Source organism: Pithys albifrons, chromosome 2 (assembly GCF_047495875.1).
Source record: "Pithys albifrons albifrons isolate INPA30051 chromosome 2, PitAlb_v1, whole genome shotgun sequence".
In the NCBI taxonomy this organism is placed as follows: Eukaryota; Metazoa; Chordata; class Aves; order Passeriformes; family Thamnophilidae; genus Pithys; species Pithys albifrons.
This window is the reverse complement of record NC_092459.1, coordinates 60,514,488-60,528,782: the sequence shown is the minus strand read 5'-3', so window position 1 is coordinate 60,528,782 and position 14,295 is coordinate 60,514,488. Positions and strand designations below refer to the sequence as shown.

The window sequence follows — 14,295 nt, the reverse complement described above, 5'->3', positions numbered from 1 at the left end:
TCTAATAAACATAAGTTTTATCTAAGTGCATTAAACTTTACATTAAGCAAAACAACATCCAAGAACACAGCAAGCAGGAGCCTGAATGTGTCTCACTGACTCTGGTGGCAAAACTCCCATAGACTTCAAAAAGCAGGACTAGGCATGGGAAATTCTGACTTCCTCCTTTCCTCTCTATTTTCATTCCTAAGAGAAGGGATTTCTGTTTAAGTTTAGTAGCTTTTACACACCCAGCTACCAGTGTGGTTTTTAATTTGGACGAGATGTTTAATAATACTAACATTAATGTTGTTTCCCATAGTAGAAGCAATTGACCACTGGAAATAGGCCAAAATTATGACAATCAAGCCGTGGAAGTTGGAACAAGCAAAAACTTATTTGTATGTTAAGTGGAGAAAAGTTATAAATTAATTAGGACCTCAATTATAAAAATTGCTTGCAAAATAAAAGAAGAAAGGAGAAGCCGGGGAGCTGAGATGTTTATTAAAGACCAGTTTTCCTACCGTGAGCCAGCACTATATAGTCATTTGACAAAACCTAGGATCAATAGGACTGCTCTGAGAAAAGCAGCTGCAGCAGTCACAGCAAGTTTTGACAAAGCTGCAGTCAAAAGAGGAAAAGAATTATTGAAAGAAACAAACACATTTATAGTTTATCCACATAAAATCCACAAATGGGTTTCACTTTGAAAGGCTAGTGCAAAAACAATGGGGAACAAAGAAAGAGCTGTGTCCATAAGCCATAATTATGAATTCCTGTCCATTTTGAACAGCTGCCCTCTTGTGAAGATATGGAAACAGTATGACCAGAGGAAAAAATTAAACAGGACACAAAGTCAAATATAACCATGATAAAATTCTGTCTATTAAAGTAGTTAATAATCTACCAAAGTATTAACTTGATATATACTGGTGTCAACCAGGGATATTCTCAGTAATAAAGGTGCTGATAAAAATATGCACTTTTGGACTTCAAACTCTGTCTCTCATCACCAGGTACACAAATGCCTAATAAGCACGGTGTACTTTGTATTTATGCAGCTCATAGAAGACAGCAATGACAGAGCAACAATCCACTTCAGTAATTTTGTTTTGTTTTACTCTTCTCCAGAATGTAGCACAGTTTAAAATATGTTTTTGGAAAACACCTGTTTTTAACGTGACAAAAATAGCCAGCTTCTTACCTCCCACTTCCAGCTTCTATTTCTTCTCTGAATCATTCTCTCTAATGATTCTTCCTCTTTCACATGCAAAAAGACCAGGTGAGGAGACTAAAAACTGAAGTCCCTTGATAAGGTAGCAGTGTGGTGAATTAGGATGAAGCAAAGCAAATACACAGAAAAGGTTGGGGAAGGTTGATTTGTTAGGTTTTTTTGGTTTTTTTTTACTGCTCTATAAAATAAGAATCCAAAAGTAAAGAAAAACAAATGTATGCGATCGGAATGATAAGAATATAAATTCATATAAAGAGAGGAAAAACCTTCTCAAAGGGCAATTTTCAAGAATTAAGATAGTGTCTCAGAAATAAGAAGGCTATGATCTTGTGGAAAATTCAGAAAAGGGAAATAAGGCTTAGTGAGTTAGAGTTAAGAACGAGTATGTTCAATTCTATAAAAGATAAAGTTAAAGCCATGATAGTTATGGGTTAGGTCTTAAATTTTAATTGTGGACTGAACTTCTGTTCAGATCAATATGAAAGTAAATAGAATAAGAAGCCCTTAAAACCTAAAGGAAATAGTAGAATGTCTAAGACTGCAACAGACTTTTTCTTAACTATCCAAAATGGAGAAATAAGAAAATATTTGGACAACTATTCACAGAAATATTTTAGGAGTATTTAATTAACAGCAACTGCATGAAACTACACTGTGAGCAAGTTACATATGATAACTCACCCGTAACATTTCAGTGGATTATCTGGGCAGTGATAAATTACCATTATTTCCATCAGGTATTAAGAACTTCTAACTGAAACTTGTTAATTTTTTTTATGCTCTCAAATGCTACCCTACTGTCTTGTCAGATTTTCGAAGAAAAATCCAAGAAAATGAAAAACCTAACAAAGAATCTTGAAAGCAATGAACAGGAAGCAGTAGGGAAAAACGTTTGCTTTCTGGATCTTCAAAAATTCAACAGATTTCTTCCTCACAAAATCTAGTAACTTCAAAAAACTGGCAGTGTGGTTACTAAAGCCAGGAACACTGAAGACTACTGTGAAGCTGATCCTTCTTTTGTTTCAGAAAGGAACGATGCATAAGCATAGATATATACTGACAAGAGCTAAGACCTAAAGCTGCTTCAACCAACTTTTCCCAAATGTTTCTCCTGTAAGAGGTAAATAATGTGCATGGAAATGTATGCAAGACATGAGAGATATATGAAAAAGGGCAAAAATCCTGTGTATATATACTTCTATATATGTGTATGTGCATATACAATGTGTAAGAGGTGTAATTTTCATTAGTCATGTATCATGTAGCTCACTTAAATTTTTAGTTATCCCTGTGTTACCACAACTGGTTTTCTAGGTTGGGCTGAATCTTTGGCTTCTTTTTCAGTTTTGTTTTCTAAGAAAACATTCATGGCATAACACTCCTGATTATCTGGAGAACATCAACATTTTGTGTGACATGATTAGCATTTACACTAAATTATTCAGAATCATGACAAAGTGCCAGCTGACCTTAACACAAAGGGTACTAGAGCCTATGAGAAGACTCATTAGACCAGGCCTTCCTTGAAAAACTTCATGACATATTATGAACACTTAATTCCACTGCCTCTGAAATTACATATGATGATCAAAATAAATAGAAATGGGGTTACTTCCCCGTAAGAGCAATACATTATGAGTAGTAATTTAGCAGCATATTGACTGTATGTCAAAAGAGGGAGGAAAAGGAAAGGGAAAGGGAAATTATTAATTTCTTCCTCTTCACCTTTTTTTTACTAGACCAGGAACAACTAAAAAAATCTGAGGACAAGATCGTGGGAAGGTGAGATGAGAAGAAATCAGGTGTGCAGATGGGCTACTAGCCTCATAAATGATGCAGGAAGAGGGATGGGGAAAGCTTAAAATTCTTCAGCAGTCTTGGATTGTTGGTAAGACCTGAGGCATGGTCTCCACTTGAAAGGCATTGCTGGCATAACCATATCATTTAGAAGTGTGAAAAAAAATCCTACCCACATCACTACACCCTACTGCAAATTTAGGTCAAGCAGCAAAACAGCCCATTCAGAGACTGGGCTTACAGTGTACCAGTTTTCCCAATAAAAGCTGTCAGTCTGCTGTGGCTATGTGGGGATAAGGTACTACTTTTTACAGATCTTTTCACATCTAGGTAAACTCTGTAGAAAATTGGAAGCATCACTAGCTGCTTCCTGATGGTAAATTAAGACAACCAGGCTATCTCTGATATTAAAAAGCCCAGCTCTTACTGCCATTATCATGATAGTTCTCAACAGTCAGCAGTTAAAGCCATTTTCTGTGGGACTTTTGCCTACACAGCAAACAGATACATCCCATACCCACTAATTGCCCCATCCTCACAAGACTAATTATATTCTGGTTTCCTCTCTTTAACTTGGTTCTAAGATTCCCTCCCTCCCCATACATCCCTCACAAATCAGCCTGCTGCTTTCACAGAAACCCTTGAAGGCCAAATTTTCAGGGGGTGTGACCCATTTAACTTTCTTTGGCTGCCTTTGAGGTTGTTCCAACTCCAGCGCCTCAAAGCCCAGCAGAAGTCAGGAAATGAGAGCATATGGTAAATAGTTTAACTCACACTAGTTTGGCTTTCAATTCTAACATGATTTTTCGGTGTTTTGCATATACTAAGATGTCTATTAACTCAAAAGGCTCTGGTTAAAGAAAACAAATGCAGTCAGGGTGGACAGATAACAGTGTACCAAAGCTCATTGCTAACGAAAGCTGGGTCTGCCATACAACTTAAATATCATATATCTTTTCAGTTCTGTGACAGATGAAACCTGAGGTCTCAAAAAGAGATCTGTTAAGGTTTAAAGCTCAGGAGGTTTAAACCAAAACAAACATGATAACCAGTATTAAGTTTATAAACACATACAGAAGACTCAGTTTGTCAGTAGTCATGTATTTACAGACTTGCAGCATAAGCCAAATAATAGACAGTAAATCCAAAAATAGACAATAAAACCTGTTGTAAAGCCACTTGTAACAGCAGCTGTTGCCTCTATTGAGAAAATGTATGTTAAAATGTTACCTTTTAATACTTCTTTTTTCTCTTGCTCTCTCTTTTATGGAGCCTGGGTAGATGCTATAAAGGAATAGACATTAATTAGGGTGGGCTAATTCTCCAAAGGAATACAGCATAAACATATTCCTCCTTAATTTACCTGATATTGACCACATATACAGTGTAATTCCAATTCTGGAAAGTACGGTTCAGCTGAAAAACAGGAAGACATTGATAACATGAATGGTGAGATGATAATGAGGCTCTTTGTTGCTTGAGGCAGAGTTAGAATTTCACCCTTTTGTCCCTTGAGAAATCCCCTTCAGTTCTGCCAAGCAAAGAGAACACTCTCACATTTCAGTGAGGTGAATGCTGTATTAGATGTACAACTGGTAGTGAGAAATGTGGCCTTTTTTATGGACAGAAGGAAATCTCTATAAGGTCATGACACAGTGAATAGGTGAGTACACAGGATGCTGACCTTTTCCTTTTCTCCCTCTCTTACACGTCTTAAATTCTCAAAAACACTTTGTTAAGAATAGATTTCCTGACAAAGCTACCAGGTAAATTTTCACCTCGAAGTCTTCAAACTTATGATCATCTTCTTTTCAGACCTTTGTACTATTAATTTTGAGTGCACAGTGGCTGCTCAGTTTTCCTCCCAAAAGATACTTTTGCATACTTTGCTAGGGCCAAGTGACACCATTCTGCATTATTTGGCTCAGGCACCTAAAGTACTTTGCACTTCTGGTTTGTAGATTACTATCAGTGGTTTCCTTAGTTTCTGAAAGAAGAAAAATAATAGTTGTCATATATCCATGAAATATTTTCATGTAAGTAGTTCATATAGACTACTTACAAATTGTGTGAGTGTGACTTTGTGAATTGTCAAAAAAGACAGAGAATATCTATATTCCAACAGGAAGAACTTTAAGAGGCAAGAAGTTTAAGAATCCTTCACCCAGAGGGCCCAGAAAGAAGCTTATGTCTGCTAAAATGGGTTTAAAAACAGAACCTACTAGAAGCCTCAGCAACTGACCCATGGCAGAAAACTTCCAAGGTAGAGAACATTAGGATAAATTGGAAAAGTTTGTTGCCTCACACAAGTCAACACTACTTGGCTTTTTAAAAAATAATTTCTTTCACAGTATAACTTCCAAACCATGTTACCATTTGGGCAGAATGTGTAGTGATGCTGGAACTCAGACATCTACCTCTTTCAGCAGACAATTCTGATTTCTCCATACTTTCCAAAGTGTCATCTAATATCTACATTTCTTAAGAAGCTAGTTAGTACAGTGGAGACATTTCAAAATTTTATCCATAGCCTGAAGAGCCTCAGTTAGAGCTGAAATCATTACTGCACAAATCAATTATAGAAAGATATTTAGAGAACACATATTAAGAGTTTATTTGGTAGTCTATTTTTGCCTTTTCCAACTGTTAAGAGATTCTTACATGAAAGAAAACTTACCCATTCTGCAACGACATCATGTACTTTTGACACTGAGTTGGAGTTGGAACTAAAGACAGTTATAGATATTCTGTAGAATAGCCCACCTGTCCATTAAAAACAGCATCATTATGTTAGAAACTGAGGAAATGTACCTTTTTAATAATAAGACTTTAGTTTCATAATTAATATTTGGTCTGAACCTCAAATACAAGGGCAGTTGAGGCTTTTGTTGGCATTATAAAGTTTGAAGTGAAAAAGCCCTGTAGGTTTGGCCCCCTTCTCACTAGTCCTGTTGATTTTTGTAAGATTCCCCCCCCCTCCATATTTTCAGAGATACTTGAAATGTAACATGGAAACTCACAGACAACACATATAAAAATATTATTTTGCATATGCCTCTAATGTGGTGTGCAAAAGCAAGATCATGAAACTGCCATGAATTTAGAAAATTATTACAATTAATGAAGTCTGTAAATATGGATAAATTCTGTTCTTAGTCATATTGTTATAATCCAGAACTGAACCACTGCACATTACATTTAAAACTTTGTGAGAGCAGATAAAGCTCATCAACTAAAAGTAACAAGGCAACTGAGGACAGAATTATGTGTGAGAAGAGATATAAAGCTCTTGTTTCCAAAACACAGTCTTGCTCTCAAGCCTGGTGATGGCCAGAGGGAAGAGGAACTCACATTAACTTTACAAAATCGGCAGCTGAACAAACCATCTTTCAGTCACAAAATGTGTAACACTTGGCTTGGTGCAATTTTATATTCAGAAAACTGTTTTGAAATGTCACTAGGTAAATACAAATTCTGTTTAAGCTCATGAGTGGGTAGACAGCATTACAAGATTTCAAATCTAATAAAAACCATCAAATTATTTCATGGTTATGCTCTATGTTAAAAGTCTGTACTTTTCACAAGTCACTTTTTTTTTCATTACGCTACTAAATAGTCTGTAAGGTCTAGCTGGGTAAAATTTCCCAGGATGTAGGGGAAGTTTAAGAACTTCTAGGTGAATTCACTTGCATTTATGTGCTTGTGTGGCATTGCTTGGTTCAGAGCTGTTAAAAAATGAAGTTGTGGGTCTTGATCACAGATACATGTATTCTTATAATCTTCTGTAAATCTTACAGAGACACTATATAGGACAGAACAGGACATGACAATAATTATATAGAAACCTCTTCTATCTCTGATTGTAAAGAAATTGCTCTAAATAAAAGACCTTTTAAATTGAGCAAATGTCATAATTTTACAATTTCATAGACGGTTATTGGAAAAGAGCTTGAAATAGAAGTATCTGGAAAAACAAATCTGAAGCCAGCATTTTCCAATTAAATTGTGTATACTATCCTATTCATAAGATGGCTTGAGCATTGTTCTTTCTCATCAATATGGAATTAATCATATGAATACTGAGATTAGTAGGAAAATTCCTCTATGATAAAATATTAAAGAAGACAGCTCAGTAGTTACCTTCTTCGGTAAGGTACAATTAAATTTTAGATATGAGTAGAATAAACTTGCTTTAAAATTTTATGTCTTTTTTTTCCTCCCTTAAGTCAGGAAATACAAAAATTTGGTGTACAGTTTAATCTGAAAGGGTACTTTAGGTTTTTATTATTACTCTGATAGTTTCAATTAAAAAAGAAAAAGATGAAAAATGAAGTCTTTGGAAGCAGAAAATTTGACTTTGAGCAAGTTGAAAACACTTGCAAGATCTGGATCTCCTTTATATGTATGTATCTCTGTATACAGACATATTCAATTTATATCTATAATGTATGTGTGCTATACAGACACATACATACAGATAGTGTGCAGTATATATATTCTCACACATTCATATATATATACAATTATAACCTTATTCAGATAATTATGTATATGAACAAAATCACCTTAATATAGGAATATGCAAAGTATTTTTAAAATCAGACACAGTAACTACAAACTAGTCAATAACTTCAAGATCACCACCAGATGGTGACCCAAAGCATGTATTCAGTGAGGCGAAAAGAAGAACAAGAACAAAGAACTAATCTACATTTTAGAACACTCTCAAGAGACTGCAGTGGTAGATAGTAAAAACTGAAAATTATTTCTCACTCTCCAAATTAAACTCTGGAAATCCCACCTCAAAATGCTGAATGAAAAAAAAATTATGGTAACAAAACTGATGAAAAGTAGCCAAAGATAATTTCAAAAAAAGAGAAAAAAATAGCCTGGAAATCAATTCTCCTCACATCCACCACTAACTACAAAATTATAATGATCCCTGAAATATCAGTGGGTTTTTTTTTAATTCTGTTATGCAAATTATCCAAGCATTGCTTTTTAAAAAAATCTTTGCTTTTTGAAAGTAAAATCCTCAAAAACATGTAAGTGAAAACCATTCTTACAAACTCAAACAGTAAAATGGCATAAAATTATATAAAACACATGGCAACCAATATATTATCCCTTCAGTCTCATGACAGCTGTCTTAGAGAAGCACACAAATACTAGAAATCACATGTTAATGACATGTACTATCACTAAGGTGTTACAAATTCCCTTCTACTGTAATTAAATTATTATTCCAAAACATCTTTATATGCTAAAAGGATATATATCTAAAGGATGAAAGCCAGCTACTTTTACATTCAGTCTACAAATGGAATATCTAAGAGATAGGATGATTTGGGGGGTTTTCTACATCTAACTTAATGGCTTAACATACTGTACTTGAGCTCAGGTTGACACAGGCAGCCCAGTTCACTGAAGGAGACACATGAACAAGATAAAAGAACGGCAGCAGAGCTAGTAAGTTGACTCAGTGGTGTGTGAGGGGTGCTGTTTTGGCTTGTCCCAGATGGTATATCGGCCAAAGAATGAAAATGTGACGAAACTGATGACTGATAGTATGTTACAGAGGCATCTGGTGTTTGGGACTGCATGAGAGAGTGATCGATGGCTGCTGCTGCTGTGTCTGTCAAGATAGTCTCTTTGGGCTGAGTAACAACTCCACTATATGAAGATGGCAGAGGTATCACATCGTTCATTATCACAGCTCTGGATGACTCCAAAAGAAAAGACAGACTTGCAAAATGTCCATAATCAGCATTTGCAAAATCCAGGGCCTGAGTAGTAGTAATATTCAGAGAAGACATTCCTTCTCTGTGCTTGCTTAAAGATCCATACACCTCCCCTTCTGAATCCCAGTCAGAAAGCCCCAGTATGTTTCCTGGTGTCAAAACAGCAAAATTCCTTATGTCTTCGTTATTGTCAATGATTTCTTGTTCTACTGCCCATAGAGAGTATCTCAGACTGTCCACTTGATTTTCAATGGAGTTTTGTCCTAAAAAAGTTTGATAATTTCTTGGTGTTTCTATTGTTGGCAAGCTTAACTCTTCTAATTCCTGCTGAGAGATCAGACTTGGAGAAATTGTATCAAGATAGGTCTTAAAATTTTGTGGGAGTGGAGGTGTGGAGTAGCTGTTAGGAGGTACGCTGACTCTGAATTCTGAATCTGCATGAAGAAGGTGCCTTAATTCTAAAGACAACGTCACTGGAATGAAGTAAGAACTCACTGGACCGATGCTTTTTAAAAAAATACCTGCATCTATTTGAACTTTACTTCTTGCTTTATCAACTGCATTTGTTACAGCATTATTCTCCCAAGGACTTTGAGACTGTGGAGTTCCATGTGTTGTATTGTTTATCAAACTCTTAATCCAAGTAACCTGAGACCCAGGTGTACTGATCAAAAAGGGAGCTTGGCTATCCCTTGAACAAGAAGGCTGGGTTCCTGAAAGTGTTGGAAGGACATAAACAGGCTGATGCCTGTTGTTTAGGAAGGTCATGCTGGTTTGATCACTTAGGATGTCAGTTCGAATTTGCATGTGCAAACTATCAAATATTAATTTTTCTGTGGAGTTTTCAAGTACCTGATCAAAAGGACTTACCTGTACCCATACAGAGGATTGGATGAAAGGTGCTTCCAGGGAAGGGAAAGGAAAGTCAAAATAAAGTTCCCTGTTGTAAGTCGCAGTTAGGTTTGCAAAGTTCATTGTTGACTGCAATTGAGATATTGTCCCACTATTACTTTCTGAAATTCTTTTTGAAATGCCTGGAATAAATGAACTGAAAATTTGTTTTTTCGAAGTTGATACATGACTAGAGAAATCAATTTCTTCAGCTCTGTGAACTAATAATCTAATGGCAGATGTTTGCTGAGAGATACTGTCAGACTTAGCACATGAACTAGTGAACAGCAATCTCTCTGTTGGAGAAGAAATCAGTTTATTAAATGAGTGCCACCAATTTTCTGATGGTTCCACAGAAAACACTTGTGAGGCTTCTTTCAAATGATGGGAAACAGTCCAGAAACGTGCTCCTAAAGAGGGGAGAATATCTACATATTTTGTTAGAAAATTCAAGTAACCTAAGTTCCAGGAGTTGCCAACTGGATTCACATTCTCTGGCTCTAATATGGAAAAAGGTGACTCTTCATTTTCATTACTATCATGAAATGCATCTAAATTGTTCTCCAATATGCTATTTCTGAGGGTCTCGCTTGGCTTTTGAAAGTATGAATGGTGTAAATAATACCAGTATTCAATATCAGATATAAATATGCTGTCACTTTTCAAATATGTGCCAGTCAATGGTCGTTGATAAACAGGCAGGGTTGTTACAATATGCTTAACTGCAGAGCTTGTCCAGCCTGGTCCTACTAGAGATGCCGAAAATGTTAGTAGCTCTCTACTGTGTCCTAGGACTGAATTTTTCAGTTGGATGTCAGGGATAAATTCTGTGTGTGTTGGGTTTGCACGTGGAGTCTCTACGGAGATTAAACTTGTAATGCCTCCTGAATTATGTTCCTTAATGTACGTAGACTTACTGAACTGAAATGCAGAGTTTGCTGCTAACATAGAAAAAGTTTTTCTATCAGCATTGCCTTGTATCATTTCCATGTAAAAATGTTCAGGTGCCAAGTCTAGCAAATCTAGCCCACTTTTTTGGAACGGTGATTTCTCCTCTGTAGATGATACAGATATGCTAGAAAGAGAATGGTGTCTGCCTTCTTGAATGTCAGAGGTGATGGGATGATGAAATGCAGTCTCATTCCACCAGTTCACAGCCTCCAAAACATGCATGAAATTGGTTGTGTCGCTGTTGGAGGACGAAATCCACACAGTTTCTTTTTTCTGTCTGTGAGCAGTGCTGCTGCTGCTGCTGCTGCTGCTGCTGCTGCTGCTAGCAGGAGAGTGGAATGCTGGCTCAGACCCAGAATGACCCAGTTCATTTGCCAAAGTCCATGCTAGCTCTGCATCAGGATCTCTGCTGTGAAGAAGGGAAACTGCTGTATTCACAGAAGGCTCTGCAACTGCATCTGCTGCATCAGAAGTGCCATGAAATGCACTTCTAGGATAATTCAAAATATTTTCATTTGGCAACTGTTTCCTCACAGTATTATCTGGGTTGATGTTTTCTGTAAAAGCAGCCAAGGTTTCATTGCTGGTTTCCTCAGAAGCAGCTGATGTGGACATAGTTGGAAGAAACAAGCTGTATGGGGGGTTTTTTTCTGTGTTCTCATCTGCTGAGTTTTTACTGAAATGCAGAGGCCTTTGTTTCACTGGCCAAATAATTGGCGTTGAGATAATTCCTATGGTTTTGACCCCTTCTATCTTAGACTCTTGCTGCCTCTCTGGTCGTGAATGGGAGAATTCAGGTGAATTTCTCTTCATTCTGAAGATAAGCGTAGCAGGAAGTGTGAATTCCTGCAGGGCTGTGTGTAGTAAGCCACATGGTTAATGGATTAAAGAAAATATATGTACTTTAACCCTCTGTTCTTGGCTTTCTGCTCTCAAACTAAAAATCAGCTTACCGAAAGTGGAAAATGATGCCAGTTTGCTGAGGGAACTTTTAATTTGCTTCTGCCATAAGTGAATTTGGCTTATTTTTTTAGTCTTTCTACTTTTTCTAAGGCGTTTCAAAGCCACGGAAAGGACTTAACTGTGAAATTTTTATTCATATTAACATTAATAAGATCTGGTTTCTTCTGTCATTAAAAAAATCAGAGTTAACAGCTCATGGTGAACATATAGTGAATGGATTCACAAAAAGGAAACAAACACAACTTCCAAGAAATTTTCAGTATTTTCTTCTCACTTCTACAATTTACTAAATCGAAACAGTCTGGATTCAGATAAAAGCTTTCACATTGTGTACTGCACTGCCTGATTGCCAATGGACAATAAATGATCTGCCAAAAGAGAAAATATTCCAAGAGTTTTAAATTTTACAGTAACAACTGATGCACTGGGGCAAAAAAAACCCCAAACCAGCCAACCTAAAAACTAAATGACGAAACACACCCAGATTCTAATTTATTTCTGTGGAGCACACTGAAAAAATAAATCTTTTAAAAATGTATCTTTAAGCCTCAGATGAAAATTGCAGAAATCTATCTCTGTGTTGTTAATAATGTTAAACATCCATCTTTAACAAACTAATAAATATTTTCACAACACCTCACAAAATGATGTTCAGTCTTTAGGAGACAGTGATATCATAGAATTTGAGAAAACCTCAAAAGAAATCCTGGCTTTAATCCTGTGTTAATAATAGGCTCATTTACTACCTTATTTTTTCCCTTAATCTTTCTAAATGAAAAGTAAACGATATGTGATACTGTCAACATTTTCCCTAGTAAAGTCTGATCCAGCTCTTCTTGAAGTCAGTGGAAAGATTCCTGTTGACTCAGTGGAAGTGGCTTTGCTCCATAGGAATGGTTCCACTTGGCTCCTGTGCCTGACTAGTGAGGAACAGAAAATCCAAACTACCACCCTGGCTGCTCAAGCAGGGAGCTACACAGTGCCTCACAATCTGCAGCCTTGAAATGTTTCAGTAGTACAGTTCTTTTGGGACCCTTTTTACAAATCCCTCTCCCTACCTTTGTTCTTTGCATGGGTAAATACAATGCAAGACACTAAGTTAGTCCCTTTCACAGAACAGGATACAAATAAACACCCAGTTTGCTTCTGCTCTCATTTACACTGCTCTGAAATGGTCCAGTGAAGTTGATCTTGATTTATTTCAGTGTAAATGAGATCAGAACTGAGACATGACCCTTGACATTATGATAGTCGGAAAAACACACCTTAAAATATAACAAATTTGCTTTATACACAGTACAAGGAAAAATGTAACACAGGATTTCTTACCATTGTTTGGCTTATCGTTTCTATTAGTATCAGGCATGTTAGTGGTGACAGTGGGTGGTGTAGGAGTAGTAGCATTTACAGTAGCTGGTAATAAAGATGAGAAAGAGGTGAACTTGAATGAAATATGAATGTTAATAAGGTAAGACAAAATGGGAACAATGCATGACCATGTAAATGACACCATCTACACACAATGCCATAAATGTTAAATAAACACATTATTTTTTTTCTGCACAAAGTGATGAATAGATATGAACTGAGGCCCCAATCCTGCAATCTTCACTTGCGCTGACTTTAGTGGGAGTTTTGCCAGTGTAAAGTTTGCAAGATCAGTCCTGTACTGCTTTCATAAACTCAAAATCCTCTTATGAGAGCTTTAGATCCAAACAGCTGTGCAAAGACCAGAAAATAAGTTCTAAGATGCATGCACTTAGAATATTGCCTGTGAAACGAATCTTTGTCCTGACTCAAAGACTGAATATGACAAAAAAATGAGAAACTAAAACACTCATGTAAGCATCCAATTAACTCCACCAAACTCCAAACAATGAAGAGAACTGAAATGAGACTTGGAGTAGGTAATGAGGAATATATATTTTGAAAGATTTATGTAGGAGCTCAGCTCTACTATTTCTACTGACCCCAACAGGAGTCACCCCACGCAAATTTGGAGAACCATCTGAACACTTTTCAAAATTAGAGGGAGGAGCGAAAACTGCAAATTTCCCTCACAGTGGACTGAGAGGGTATATGTGCTACACGAATTCAAAAATCATGCCATTAAATCTTCAAATAATGATTTGGAAAATAATTTAGCTTTGCCCAGTAACTCCCAGGGAATGCAAATCCACTCCCTGACAGATTTATTTTGTTTCTGAAACTATTAGTTAAAATCTGAAGTTTGGTATGGTAAATTCTCACAATGTTACATGGCTTCAGAAGGTTTTCACCAAGAATCAACCTGGAAAGGTTGAACGATCATATTTTGGGCAATAAATTGCATTTTTATGTTTTGTTATGTTGATTTTTTTAACCTTTAGAATCTGAAAGTCATAAATTCAAGTCACAGCATAGGGAGTAGGCTCATGTTCAGGTTTCAGTGAGACAAGATGATTAGGGAAAGAGAAGGAAAAGCTGCACACTGGAGCAAACAGGTTCTAACTGGGAAAGTGAGCATTTAAAGTGACACCCTCTAACATAAAGAAAGCTCTCCTTCCATGAAACTTCAGAGCAATATTGTCTGAGAAACAGGTTATAAAGCTTCTAACAGATTGTATGTTCCAGTCAATGCTGTTAAAGAAGCCATCTTCTAATGAACGAAAATATTTATTAAGCATAATGGAGAAAACAGCTCTTCCATCAGATTGTAGATGACATAATCTGGCATCCACAAACTTTTTTTGCTGGTGT

The 14,295-nt window shown here is 36.4% G+C and overlaps 1 protein-coding gene across 6 annotated transcripts in view; it reads right to left on the bottom strand.

Moving 5' to 3' along the window:
* ADGRG6 (adhesion G protein-coupled receptor G6) overlaps positions 1-14,295 on the bottom strand; it is a 110,582-nt gene that overhangs the window by 41,499 nt on the left and 54,788 nt on the right. For 5 of the 6 annotated variants that reach the window (XM_071549195.1, XM_071549197.1, XM_071549198.1 and 2 more), the window contains exons 6-9: positions 12,886-12,969; positions 5,688-5,773; positions 4,374-4,426; positions 4,241-4,294 (exon numbers count right to left, since the gene is read on the bottom strand). In XM_071549195.1, coding sequence (XP_071405296.1) covers positions 4,241-4,294; positions 4,374-4,426; positions 5,688-5,773; positions 12,886-12,969 — 277 coding nt within the window. The remainder of the gene's footprint in view (positions 1-4,240; positions 4,295-4,373; positions 4,427-5,687; positions 5,774-12,885; positions 12,970-14,295) is intronic. The other variant, XM_071549196.1, reaches the window with a different exon arrangement.